The 15,223-nt window shown below is 44.6% G+C and overlaps 1 protein-coding gene across 1 annotated transcript in view; it reads right to left on the bottom strand.

The window, feature by feature from the left end:
- Positions 1 to 9,463, bottom strand: part of UNC119 (unc-119 lipid binding chaperone) — a 403,376-nt gene extending 393,913 nt beyond the window's left edge. Inside the window, exon 1 of the mRNA XM_078680113.1 lies at positions 8,912 to 9,463. Within this exon, the coding sequence (XP_078536239.1) occupies positions 8,912 to 9,050 (139 nt within the window). The 5' untranslated portion in view covers positions 9,051 to 9,463. The remainder of the gene's footprint in view (positions 1 to 8,911) is intronic.
- Positions 9,464 to 15,223: the final 5,760 nt, after the last annotated feature.

Below are 15,223 nucleotides of genomic sequence, written 5' to 3'. Positions count from 1 at the left end.
ATCAACATTGAACGTCATCTGACTAGCGTGATAAGACTGTCCAACACCTTTAAAAAAATGAGTTTTCTATACAGAATCAGTGATATCCAAGAACACCCCAACACTGAGAGCTTTGTAGAGAATGCAACACAAGTGATTCAAAATGATCATGAAGGGAACCCATAAACAAGCAAACCCATTCAAAGTAGAAGTGATAGCTACTATGTTGCTTTAAATTTAAAATATCCTGCAAAAGAAAATATTCAAGAGTCATCTCTCCAGAACCGCAGGCAATAAGCACTTCCAGTTTTAACCACTATTTCCTATTTTAGCTGTATTATTTTAAAGATGTACCTGAGTGAGCACTGTACTAATACCAAAGACCGCTAATAGTCTCCAGCTTCTTTTAGATGGTTTTTATAATTTCATGGGAGGCCTTGATCATAAAAGAAACTTACAAAAATCTTTTAAATGGACTTTAGGCCTTAGAAATGTGGAACCTAGGACCTTTGGGGGGGGGGGAATAAATTCATAGAGTGGGGTGTTTTAATTATCCGAGGCTTTCTTTTGATCAAAGCGTAACCTGGCATAGACTACATCAATCTAGGGCCACTCATACTCAAAGACCTGTGGAGGAGGTGTTCTCATTCGTGAGAAGGCTGGCCACAACCCAATCAAGGAACTGACGGATATTTAACAGAGTAACTGTGTTTCTGTGGCGGGACTATAAAGGTCCTGGCCCAATTCAGCAGTTAGAATATCAGTGCGCTCGTGGCCTATTGCCCTTCCCCCAATCATGCTCTTCCTTTATGTGGCTATCAGAGCTAGGCTTAACACCTGTAGGATACAGGATAAAGCTAGCACCACTACTCTTATGGCTGAGGATTTGGTGGAACCCTGATGGCCAACTCTAAGGAAGTACTGGGGGACTGCCTTTCTCTGGATAATACTGTAAATATACCCTAGATCAGATGTATAAAAAAAAAATCCTAGAGGTGTGCCTGCAAGAGTACATCGAAAACCCAGCAGTCATTGACTCTAGGGCTATTTCCAGGGTAAAGGAGGCATTTCGGAATAGGCAAGACAAAGCCCACCAGGCAGTTTTTGATAATTTACTTGTAAACTGCACCTTTACCCAAATATTCTGACACAGGGGTGTGAGCCTCATCTCTCTTGGTATCCGAGTGGGAACGTTAGTTTTTATTTAACAATACTACAATTTAGTCTTTTGCATTCGATAGTTGCTTTTCCCAGAAATATAGTCTGGGGAGAACAATTACCTCGATGCCCATGCAATTATACTGACACTCAAAGCACTTTGCACTTTATTGTATTTTGTACTCTGTATGCTCATGCTAGGTAGCGATTTCTGTGCCCTATTTTTCGCGCCTTTAATATGAACTCCCATAAGGAGGCTTTTGAGCGATTACCAAAGTTGGAGAACTGAGAAAATTTGCATGGCAGTGGGAAATTATTACGCATTTCACTGGGGGTTAGAAACAAATATGGCTCAACATAACTACCCCATCCTTATCATATTCCTAGGTTAGGAACTGATATAATTTTTTCTTTTTACTCTTTTACAATTGTTTGTTCTGAGTCGGAGACGCATCGGCCCTTTTATTTATGTTTGATGTATCTTATCATTGTGTAGTATCTTTCTTGAAAATAACTATTACACCCAGATGGGTCCTGAACCATGTAATGCTGTGCTATTTATTTATTAAAAGTTATCATCTGTACTTTTATAGCCGCATTTGGCTGAATCAAGTTTTGTGACTGATTGAGTGAGCACTGACCTCTCGGACATGCTAACTTTAGGGTACATAATGTATCTGAAACCAACTTTTACATCAACTCTCTCAGTAAGCCTCATTAACATAGCTGGTGCAGTCGACCATTACTCCTTCTGGAGAATCTAGGGAAAAAAGGGAACATTTGGCATACTTTGAGAGCAGAACAAATCTGACTTAACTAGGTTGATTCTGAAGGGGGAGAAAAATGTGGGGAATGACTTTGAGGACACTGCATTGTAGACATTATAGGCATAAGAATATGATCGACTTTTGCAAATGTGCTTGTTATGAGAGCATCTCTGGCAGTTTGGACGCACAGGGGGTTGGAAACCCTTGTATATTTTCAAATTGAAGAGAAGCTTCTTACAGTCATCACCTTAAAAGATTAGAAAACATGCAGAAGCACTATACACCTGTTGTGTTACTTCGAAGGTTCCTGAGGAGAAAGAACTTGTTGACTAGGGATGTTATCGTTTTGTTTCAGGCCTCTGAATTATGTGATGCTTATTCTGAGGAAAACCTCATTCCAAACAGCAGTTTGTGCTCTTAGGTTGGCTCATGACTGAGGAGCTCACTGGAATACCTGGACTCTTTATATATATATATATATATATATATATATATATATATATATATATATATATATATATATATAGTCTTAGGGAACCTCTGTATAAGATAATACATTGTTTATCTCAACTAGAAACTCCAGTTTTGTGACCCTCGGGGGGACACCATTTACTGTTTGTGACTAGTGCACCATTATTTTGCATTTATCATGGGCGAGAGGAGCGCCGCAAAACATAATTTGGAGGACCAGGCTTAATCACTAGTTACCCACTGGCAAACAAAAATATTGTAACCTTCCCACTATTTAAAAAGGTTGAATCCCCCTAGTTACTGAGAGAAACCTCACCTTTTGAAGCAGGGCTCTGACGTTGGGAGGCATCTTTTGGAGCAGCGCTAACAGCGCTTGAACACCCACAGGCTGTTGGTCCCCCACGCCGCCGCAGCAGGAACACCATGCGGCCGCCGAGCGGGGGGGACTACAGCCCCCACAATCCTCTGCGGCCCGACTCCGCCCTGACCCGCCCGCTGACGCGCCCGGAAGGCGCTGAAAACAGCAGAGCCCCTTCCGCATCGCGGGATGCGCGCGGGCGGCACCGGGCTAAGCCCGGGCAAAGGGCGGGCCCTCTGTGGCCCTCAGAGGCCCGAGGAGACTGGACTGGGCCCATGACCTTGGTCGACCATTAGTGAATGCGGTTATCAGACTTCACTTGTAAGCATATTCTGGCTACCTCTGTACTTATGTCAGTTGCTGGGGCCCTTTTAAATTGATCACCTGCCACCGATTAGTACAATCAACGCGAGTCAGGAGTTCGCAGTTTATTCTGTTCCCTCTTATTGTATTCGGTGAGGAAGATGGAATGCCACGAAACTAGAAGTATGGTGGCGGCGGGTGGTAAAAAGATGGCCGGGACATTAGATGATTTTATTGTTCGTACTAACTCCTTGATTGACCAAGGCATCGTACTCATGGAAAGAAGGGTTTCCCAGGAACTCGCATTTGCTAAAAGATCGTCTTTGGGTCACATTGGTTCTATGTACCCCTGATACCTCTCTATGCATACTTAACCCTGTGCAGACCCGCGCTGATGTTCATAATGTCACCAGCACCCAGCCTGGTTTACGAGACTCATTACTCCATAATCCCCAGGCCCAGGCTTGCAACCTCGCAGGGATTAGTTTGGAGTCTAACTTGGCAGACCCTCAGGTAGACTCTCAGGTAGTGACCCTTAATGGCCAGAAGAGGGAGAAGCGGGAGGGGGCTATACCAAAATGTAAACGTCCCAATACCAACATTCCTGGAGCTAAGAAAGTAAGTGCTGTAACAGACGGGAATATTAATACTGATCCCAGTGAGAGGGGAAGCACAGAAGGGTTGAGGGAACCTGTTGGGCGGAAAACTGGGGAGGAAGTAGCTCAATTAGAGACCGCAAGATTACCCTTGAATATCCTTGACGATACCATGTTGGATAACTCCCTGGCAGATATCCTTGAGGACAGCTCCATAGTCGACAGGTCGGAGAAGAGGAGGAAGGCATAACCATGGTAATGGATACCATGCAGATAGTTTTTGGGGTAACGGTATGATTACCGGTCACTCGAATAACTACACCCAAGCTCCCCACGTATTAGATAACCTCCTCAATATTCCATTGGCAAACCAGTATGATTGTCCGTCCGACTTAGGTTGGGTGGATTGACAATTGGAGAACACAGCGTCAGGAAATGCTAAAGGAAACAGGATCATACCCGTTTCACCTGCAAAAGCGGCCCCGGATATCAGGGTCCCTATTGTGGATATTGGGTTATCCGCTCCAGCTGCTCAGGAGTCTGGTGAGGGCAGGGATCTAGTAACTAGTATCAATAGTCAACTGGCCGGCAGTGATACCACCAGAGGCAATGGAGACATAAAGGTGGTAACTTGGAACATTGCTGGGCTAAGGAACAAACCCTATCTGGAGAGAATTTATAGGTACTGCAGACATTATTGGCCTACAGGAGACTTGGGACACAAAGAATATACTCACTTTGGATGGCTATATCACCTACTCTCTCCCAGCAGTCACTACCACCAGAGGAAGAGCAAGGAGGGGGTTGGCTACCCTGGTGGCATCTAACATCATTGGAAAACATACGGTGATTGCGACAGGTTCTCCCTACTGTTTGGCAGTCCAAATTGCCTGCAAAGGGGCACATAATGTTTTAATTGTAAACTTTTATAACTCTTTTGATAGAGCCACTTCAACTAGCAACCTGACAGCGCTAAATTCCTTTTTTGCAGAATATAGGGAGATGATTGAGTGTCAATGCTTTATAATACTACTGGGGGACTTTAATATTCATGGTTGCCCAGATAAATGTTTGTCTACTGATCTATTTGCCCCTATTGAACAAGGTGATACCCATTTTGAGCACACCGAACAGGGGATTTTATTAGAAAACATTCTTGCTGAAAATGGTTTAATGTTGCCCTCGGGGGATGAGGAGGATATACCCACCTTTAAGGGAAATGGCAGTGGGACAACAATAAACTTTATTTTCATAAGCTTAACTGTGGGGAGTAACATAGTAGGCTATTCTCCTGTTTGGTCTCATTTTAGTGATCATAACCCTGTCTTTCTACGTGTCAGAGGCGTCCTTAGCACGTCTGAGAGCTCATTGAACAGGGTTGACAAACAAGATATTCGGGCAACAGACCAGGCACGTAGGATCAAATGGTGTAAAATTGTTCCTGAAGACTTCCTAAGTAACCTTTCTAATATCAGAGGGGAGGAGTTGCGTTTATGCATGGATGAGGAAGTTGGGGACAAAGAGGTAGTGGAGGCATATCAAAAAATCTGTCACCAGGTTATGTCCGATTTGATGCATTCTGGCAAAGCTAAAGATCCGGGGACAGTCAGCTGGTTTGACCATAACTGTTCAGTGGCCAATCGTAAATTGAAGGAGGCCCTGAAATGTAAGCCAGTCGACAGACAACGTGTGGCCCTCTTAAGGAAAGTATATAAAGCAGCAGTAGAACAGAGGAGAAGAGAGATCAGGGAAGATGCCTGGGAGGAACTGACCTCTATAGACGTGATTAAAAATAGTGCTAAATTCTGGGCGGTGGTCAATCAACCGTACTTTGATGACTCTAGCAACAATGTCCTAGATTGTGGCATTCAGGAAGACAAGTGGCTCACTCATTTTAAGTCAGTTTATGAACAGGAGACTACAGGGGTGGATGTTTCAACCCCGTTGAATAGTCATCCATATACTTTAGTGGTGAATGAGGCTGAGGTGGCTGAAGCCATCAGTAAAATGACAAATAATAAGGCCCCCGGCCCCGATGGCATACCAGCCGATCTTTTTAAGTCCAACATAGCAATATGGTCTAAAGTTTTATCGAATGTATTTAATAGAATTTGCAAATCCGGTATCCCTACGACCTGGTCGCAATCGGTCATTGTACCTATTTTTAAAAAAGGTAATAGAGGTGACCCGGGTAATTACCGCCCAATTTCCCTTATAAATTCTGCAGTGAAGGTCCTAGGCAGAGTGGTTCTGTGTAAATTAACTAATTGGCTTAAGGAAACGAACTCTCTGTCGGCATTGCAGTATGGGTTCAGAAAGGGGTGCAGTACGATAGATCAAAGCCTCAACCTCCAATTGCTGATTGGGAAGTATACCATAGCGAAGCAAGGCTGCTTGTATATAGCATTCATGGACCTGTCCTCGGCCTTTGACCGAGTGAACAGGTCCAAGCTATAGGCTTTGCTCCTAAAGATGGGTATAGATGAAAATATAGTATATTTTTTAGCCGATCTCCATAGGGACCTCACAGCCATAGTGAGATACGATCGTAAGGGGAATTGTACAGGCAAGATAGGTAGAACCAATGGGGTCAGGCAAGGATGTATTTTAGCTCCCCTATTATTTACCCTATATATCAACGAGTTGGCCAGTGTGTTAGGAGTAGCTTGCAAGGATATCCCGAGGGCAGGCAAGTTCCCTATTCCCGCATTATTATATGCGGATGATGCCGCTCTTTTAGCGCGCACGTCAGTAGGGCTACAAAGTCTTTTAAATTCATTCTATGAGTTTATGTCCTCCCTGGATCTTAGCGTCAATTATACCAAATCTCATGTCATGGCCGTGGGTACCAAGGGCAGGCACAGGAAGCTGATGACACTCCACTGTAATGGAAATAAGTTATCGAGGGTAGCTAGATTCCCATATTTGGGGGTGGTTTTTGATGAAAGCTCCACCTGGCTTCCCCAATTGTCTGAGAAAAGAAATGCTTTTGTCCGGTCTATTTTTGCAGTTTTGGGTTTTTCCCGCAAATTGGGGGTAAAACCATTGCAGGCAATGTTAAAGGTTTAAGCCGCCAAATATGTTTCCATAGCCATGTATGGCGCAGATCTATAGGGTTTTAAGAACGTTAAGTTGTTACAAGTGGCAGAAGACAAGTTTTTGAAATCCATTTTATCAGTACAACAATCAACCTCAGGTTTCATAGTGCACCAAGAATGTGGGGTGGAATATCTAGAAGGCCGGATTGCTATCGCACCCCTATTAAAGTGGATTGCGGTTTGGTTGAACCCGGAATTGGAGGTGAACCATGAGATCCTGAGGGACTGTCTTACTTTAGAACATTGGGACTCCATTCCATGGCTAAAATATGTTAAAAAACTTGCAGCCTCCCTAGGTCGCCCAGAACTATTTGATGAGCCGTCTAAATTGGTCATGGGTGACATGAAATGGGTCAAGACCGCATTTAGGCTGCACAAAGACCGCATTTAGGCTGCACAAAGGGATGGATAGAGAAGGTGACGAGTTGACTAAGTCAACCGTGAGAGCCCATCAGTTAGTAGTAACAACCGATCATGACCTAGAACTGTATCTGAAGGTTGTTAACAATGCTAACCACAGATATCTACTAACCAAGTTGAGGCTGAACAAACTTCATCTCCTTCTCTCTGGGCGCCCATGCTGGACCAAGGCATCAGAATTAGAATTGTGTACTTGTGATGGATTTTCGATAATGGACACTGCTCACTTCATGTTCTTTTGTGGTTATTTTACGGACATTCGGAAAAAATTCATTGTACTCCTACTAAAAGATAAAGGGTTTAGACAAGTGAAACCGGCCTTAATGCATCTTCAGTTACTGTCCAATATGTGGGAAATCATTAATGTTGCTACATTTTTAACCATAGCCATGATACTAAGGAAAAAACTATCCAGCTCTAGATAAAAGTCTTGCATGGTCTATTTTTAGAGTTTGTACATAATGGGTTTTTTAAATTGTAGGATCTGCATATGAATTCTGCATATATTTTGTACAGTTTTTATCTTTTTTATATTTCTTGCTGTCTGTTGACCATATTGTAATTTGGTACCTTGGCCCACTGTTTTTTGGATTTTGTATACTTTTGAAATGAACCGAATAAAGTATTTCTGACACGAATCCCCCTAATTTAAATGGATCTTGGTGCTATTCTGTAAGGATTATTACAGAATAATCTACGCCAAGGACAAAAAGAAAGTAACCGAGGTCCTCAAAAGGGAAGCACAATTAAGTGGTGGTCAAGAATGAATTTAAATCAATCACAAACACCCCAGCGCCGACATGCTTTCCAGTGGCTCATAGAATAAAATTCCAGCAGCAGGCTGGTCAGGAATGCTATAATCTGGGCATCTAGACCAAATTGGAAGCAGTACCATAGAGTATCAGTGTCCGGATTCCAGACCTGAGTATGTAGCCCAGTTTATCTGCCTTCAAAAGAGCCTTAAAACGAGATTACATCGTTTTGCCTCACCCCAAAATAAAACAAAACGGTCCTTTCCCTTTTAAGACCACAAAGGATCCCACCCTAGGATCCAGTTTAAACCATGTCCTTCCTGTCAACCTATTGGCTAAGGAATGTGGATGAAATGTGACATTTAAGGTGATCTCACTAAAATAAATGAAGAATAAACTGTTAGGAGAGTGGCGCAGGTGTGTAGAAAGGTTGACCCTACGCTTTTTAGAAAGTTGACTACAATTGAAAAATGGACGTCAACCTCAAAATGAGGCCACGATGAAAGGTATGCATAGCCTGAAATTTAGCATGATAGTTCGTCCTCCCAAGACTTGACAGGATTCCCAAAGAACAGTTTCCATCTCAGACAACTCTCTAGCACTGAGAATAACCTGTAAAGCAACAAGTTAGAGCTATATAAACAAACCAAATGACGTGTCCAAGAAACTTCACAATAACCCTGCCACCTTTATCCTAGGACAACCCCAGAAAAAAAGATCAGATTTAATCCGGGTCTTTTATCAGCCCGAAGCCACGAATAGTCAGAGTAATCCTTTTTTTAGGAGAGAAAAACTGCACCACACCGTTGCAGGACACCCATTATACCAGCTTTTGCAATGTTTGCAGCACTTAGGGATAATCAAGATACCAACGCATAAGTTACAACCTGCTATATCTTTCCTAGAAGACTTCATACACCCAATAGTGTAACAACCACCCATATGTGATACACAATAGTGCCCACCCTCTCCCCGAATAACCACAGAGTAGCACACTCTCTTTACTGACCCGGCGTGATCTTGCGCAGCCCCAGTACGTACTCTGGGGAGATGAGGCTGTGCCCCGTGGCTGGCTCCGTACCTCCTGCCTTCACTTTCATGGCTTCCGGAGTCCTTAGGGTGTCTGTGCCGAGAGACGAAGAAGTCATCCTCCAGAGGGAGGCACCTGCTGCGCCCGCCCGCGCTGAAACCACGACGACCACTGTATCCGCCCGCCTGCGTGACAGTGAGAGAGGTCTAAGGGGTGAACCGCACAGACAACGACTATCTGTGCCCGCCCACGTGTCACTCGAGAGGTACCGGCGTGGAGAAACCGAATGACAACTGTTGTCAATGTCCGACAGAACACCAGCGTCGTTATAGGTGTCTTTCCGCTTTGAAAGAAGAGAGCAATCTGCTTCCGGCCAGACCGGTGCGATTATACGAAGTATGCCAGCCCAACCTGCTCCCTTGGACTGCAACCCTCGGCCTCTGCACAGCGCCTAGTCTGTCACCTAACGGTTCTCAGTTCCTCTCTAGAGGATGCTTCTTGATGATCAAGCTCTTGATGACAGGTTATGTCACCGCGCCTGCGTAGAATGGGCCCTCACCTTGTAGTCACCATGATGGGCGGAGTCGCGTCCCAATGGTGGCCATGTAAAAGTCAGGCGTAAATCCGTAGCTAATAGCAGCTTAATTTTCAGTTGGGCGTGACAGATGGATGGTCCCACTCGCTTGCAGAATTTGGTATAAGACTGTGTTAAATCGATGTCTACACTCAGGCGTGCGTGTTTGTACATTAGTAAAGGTTTATTCTTTCAGCGCTATTTCTACTCCACGCAAACGACGCCAGCTGCTCTAGGCTAAGAGCTTTCGTTCTTTGACACTTTTAAAAACCTCTTACACCGTCACCACCATACATGCCAATTGAGTATCAGGCGGTAACTTCCCGATTTCAAAAGTAAAACACGACTTCATTTTGTTTGTCTCACGACTGAAATTGCCTCTGTTTCAATATATGTGGATGGTGGAAATATATTAATTATAATTAAATCTTTCATTTCCCCCTGATGGCGCGGGATTACCAGCTCAGGGTATTTTCAATTACCAATACTCACCTGGGCCCATTAAATTTACACACCCTGAACCGGTAATCTCAGATAACTCTTCTCTTTCAGTGATTTATAGTTTATAACTGGTACACCATAATTTACCAATTCCTTGTCACTTTATCCTACCCACAAAGGTAATTTAGGATCAGGATGTTAAAATAACAGGTAGTATGACACTTCAATTTTATCAGTAAAGAACCACAGACTCGGGAACGTTTTAAACTCTTTATCTATGCAATAATTTGTGAGTCAGGTGCCACAACAATGAGATTAGGGACTTTGCAAGTTAGAAAATAACTATTAAAGCATACATCTTGCAGGACTTTAAGAAAATACCTTTAGACATTGGCAGCTGGGAAGGGTGAAAAGGGAAAACGATACAAGGACATATGACACAGATTATATTTACCTAGAATGGTGCAAGGACCAACTCTGGCCACGGGCTGGGACAAAAGAAAGGCTCCCGACTAATCAGATGCCAACAGGACAAGATAGGTGCAGGACAGGATAGGCAACTTCCGCTAAGTGCAACGCCAGAGTCACAGCCCCCTCTACGGCTACTCTCGGACCCCGAGTGGGTAGATCGATTCGATTCTCCTTCAGCATACGTTGGATCAGGGACAGGTCTGTGACAAGTTGGACAATCTAACTAACTAAGCCTACCTTAGTTATACCATTTCCAGGGACGTAAATCAGCCCCCAGTGTTGCAAATTTGTGTATTCATTTATTTGATTGGTCAGAAAGGCAAGGAGAGGTCATCACACCATACTAGTATGAGATCATTTCTATTCGATATAGTTGATCAATGTTCCCGCTCATAATTTACTTTCCCATGCTTTTATTCCACCCAGCAATATTTGCTTCAAATTATATTCAATGTATTAAATACAGTCCATATTTCTTCCTGTCTTGGGGTCACACGGTCAGGTTCCCATACACATCATGGGTAAGACGGGACTTGGCTGCCTATCAATGTCAGCTTCAAGGTTTTCGGCGTTTAAATGTGCACACACATGGAATTCAAGATGGCGGTTTGCGGCACCCTTTAGGCCCAAATTCAAGGTAATAATAAAATCAAAGAGAGACATGTTAGAATACTCAAATAAATGAATGCAATGTATACCCCTTATTTCTACTCTATCCGCATTACTTTATTTTAACTATCATTAGCAGTTAAGCAGAACATACAAAGTTTAGTTCGAGCAGGAGCATGTGCATTAGAATGTGAAACATGAAGCGGCCATCTTTGGCACTAGTGCGCAGCGGCAAAGAATTCCCACCAAAAGCATAGATACATCACACTACGTAGGTGTAGCAGACGCATGCGCAGAAAGGTTCCTGCGTTTTCGGTGGCCATATTAGGACACTCAGGTTACTGTTGGTAAAAGCTCAGAGGTAAGCTTCCCTTAGATACTAAAATGTTGTGTAATGCAGTTATTAGTAAATACAAAACATGTTGATTAATAAGTTACATGTTATTTCGAGAGGATTGAATACAAGCAAGTTTCTGTACGTATGAAACCTTGCTCCATCACCCCTCTCTAAAATGTTGGCATGTATGGGCACTACAAACATCAAGAATCACCATGTCACAGTTACGTTCAGATTGCATGAAACTGCGACAGAGTAGTTATAATTTATAGAACATTGTTAAGGAGAACGCTTATGCAGTAAAAATGTCCTGTTCTCTTTATTGCATCCACCATGAAAATAGTACAGCCACCAACGCCAGCTCTTCACACTCAACAGACCCTCCTCCACAGTACATTCCATATGATGTATGCAAGACTCCAATACCATACATCATAATGCAGGCCAGGAACATGCCTCGAGATAACAGACCACAACACATCTCCCCTCCTAATAATAAAACAAGATTACAACTTAAACATCTAAGGCAGTGTTTCCCAAACTTTTTCAACCCACGGCTCCCTTGACCTATTAGCCATCGGCCGCAGCTCCCCACTATGTTAATTTTTTTTTTTTTTAGGGTGGGGGTTGTAAGCCCGGCCTCAGGAGTACTTCCATTTTACTCCCTGAAAATAATTGGAATGATGCCAATGAAGGTATTATAATCATATGACTAGACCATCACAATTTAATTTAGCTGTAACCCTGAGTATGAGTCAAAGAATTTCCCTTGCTCAGAGGATACTGGTCCCCTTGCCCACACCCAACTTGGTCAGTGTTTGCACGATGCAGTTTAGCGTTTTAGAAATCCTAGAAAAGCATGGAGAGGGTAAACGCTATGGTTCATCTTCCTCCAAGCGAGAGACTTCTGAATGTGCCATGATGCAAATGTGGTAGAATAGGCACTGTTGATATTACCCCAATTAATGACCCACAATTTTCCGATCTCTAAAGGATGGAAAGCAGCTTTAGTCTTTTGGGGATTGTACTCTTGAGCATCATTTAACAAGAGGATTCTGCTTTGAGTGTGAAACAAAGTGAGATGCTCCCAACTTTAACATGAAAAAAGCCTAGGTGTGCACAGTGCAAAGGGAACCGCTGTTGCCAGATTGACTACATATTGCAGAAAACCAGCAGGGAAAGGAAAAGAACTGTGAGAGGCCTCTCTGCCTCAGAATACTCATCCTGCAATACTGCATCGAGCCCAGCGTGCCTCTAACATGTAAAAAACTGCAGTTTGTTATGACCGTGATTTTGTTTGAAACGCTTGCAGTCCTAGAAATAAAAAGAAGACCGCACAAACACGGTCCTCGAAGGAAAGGCATGTCTTTCACAGATCAGTGGTTCCCAAACTGTGTGCTTGGTGCGCGGCACCCCTCGCTGGTTTTGACGGCGCCCCGGGGTGCCGCGGCGCACAGTTTGAGAACCACTGATCTAAGGATATACAACTTGTATAGGGAGAACAAGTGATAGCCTAGAAGGAAAAGCTATTTCAATGCATAAACAATAACATATCAATACAACAGAAAAGCTATATAAAGGCACAGATGATAACATATCAATTCAACAGGTGAAGGAAAAAACTTTACCAAAAATGGGGAAAATAAAATGGGAAAAATGAATAGATTTCAGGGAACAGACACTCTCACAGGAACTAAGAGTAAATCATGCATAGTCCTTAAGATAGGTGCTTCTCTTTCTGATCCGAAACGAAGTGAGCACACATCTCCAATCCTAAAATCTCTTAAATGGTTGCCTTATGAAGCTCGAATTCAGTTAAAGATTGCCATTCTAGCACACAAAGCCCAGCATTTCAAAACTCCCAGGTACCTAACGCAAAAGCTTGAATTATCCTGCGGTGGAAGAGCATCAAGAAGCGCTATCACTCTTCTCCTGAAACCACCCATCCTTAGGAAAAAGAGAACCGATCTCCAAGCCTTCTCCGGCGCGGCCCCAAGGATTTGGAACTCTCTCCCATCGGAAGTTTGCAGAATCTCTTCCACAACTGCTTTCAAACTGGAAGCCAAAAGATTCCTAATGAACACATTTTTACCTTAATTTGTGCTCAAAATCTCTGTTCCTACAACCATTGTACCCTCATGTGATGCTGCTCCTCTTTACCGCATTCTGCGTCCCCCTTCGCAGCCCTTTATATTTTTGTTTTTTAGGTCTCGCCTATGCAGCGCGCATGCGCTGTATAGGAGGAGACCTTTAGGAATCGATTCAGCGTTTGGCCCAAAAACGTGCATGCGTTGCATTGCTTTCAATGGCAACGCATGCATGTTTAGTGATTCCCTTGAGAGAGAGCTTTGAAACCATCTGTTTGTAATTAACAGATGGTTCCTGCTTGCTCCCGCAAGGGAAACAGACCCAGGCCCCCTCATCTCTCCCCTCTCCCTGCTGCCTTCTCCTCTCCTGCTCCCTGTGGGTTCTTCGTGCATTGGGGTTGCCCCAAGGCAGCCCTGCTTGTGCACCCCTCTCTCTGCCATCTGCTCTCCTCACCGCTGTTCCGCTCCTTGCTTTGTCCCCCCTTTCTGAGAACAGGCAGCGCCCCTCCTCCCTGGCAAACCTGCTCGTAAAGGCGCATCTGGTCCCCGAGCGAGGCGCTGCCTCTCCCGTGCAGTCTAAGTCGCATTCTAAAGAGAGAGGTTGTAGCTACCATGAATGACATCGCAGTATTTTGCATGGCACTCTGAAGCCCAGTTCGCGATGGTCCCAGACCCCTTTCAACCCCCTCCTTCCCTCACTTCCACTTTCACTTCCACTTTGCAGTAGTGGGAGTTTCCAGCCTGCGGCAGGGGACCTTCCTGACTTCGCTGGTGAGAGAAGAGCCCATACCTCAGCCAGCGCCGTGCGGGCATCAGCCGCTCTGAACCCCCATCCCTCCCGCAGAGCGGTCTCCCCTCCTACTGCAGCCCGCTGCTTCCACGCCTGCCCAGGCCTCACGCACTCCTTGCTCCAGCCAGCGGCAGAAACATCCCGCCGGGAGATTGGGCTCCCACACAGAAGCCATGCAGCTGAACCGCAGGCACGCGGGGAGAGAGGACTTGGACCCACCGGAGGAAGAAGAGGTATGGGAATGGAGGGAGTGGGAGCCGGGGGATGGTCATGGACGAGATCCAGTGCATGGTGGGAAGAGGCATGTATTAATATGGCTAATCTCCCTTTAGACATCTGATCACATTCCCAGAGTTGCTTCTTTGTTTACAAAAACTGTCCATTTGCCAGTGAGATGCGAGCTCCGGCACCAGACACACTTGTGGGTGGTGGATATTGGCACACCGGCTTGCAGAAAGAAAGCGCTGGCTTGAACCTACAATGAAATTCGCAGGTGAAGCGCCCCCTCGCAGACACATTCCGGGCAGAGGATGGTCTGTGTGATGATGAGCGCGCTAGACAGTCTGTATACACACAGCCTGAGCTCTGTGCACTTGTTACCCTGATGCCAGTAAACTGCACCCTCTCCGGGCACCCTGCACGAGCGCCGTCACACATTATTGTCTCTGCCTTGAGGTGTTTTCTTTTCTGCCGTTGTGCATGGCATAAGTCTGCACCTGACGACACCAGTGTTTTGCCACAGAAGTCTGGTATCTGCTCAGGGCACACTACCTGCACTGCCGGGCATGTATTTTAGTATTTTCTCATATGTTAGAGCATGAGGAACCCACCGTGACACGTTACTGGCATTGGATTTGCGCACGCACGCACCCATCTCCCCTCACCTTCACTCAACTCTTTTAAACTTGTTTGGCTTCTCTGCTGTGGCCGTGAGTGCATGAAATACGGGAATTCTGCCTGCTCAGCTACCATTATTCATCTG

Source organism: Lissotriton helveticus, chromosome 3_1, assembly GCF_964261635.1.
Source record: "Lissotriton helveticus chromosome 3_1, aLisHel1.1, whole genome shotgun sequence".
NCBI lineage: Eukaryota > Metazoa > Chordata > Amphibia > Caudata > Salamandridae > Lissotriton > Lissotriton helveticus.
Note: the sequence above shows the minus strand (reverse complement) of the source record. Positions and strands in the feature narration are given on the sequence as shown.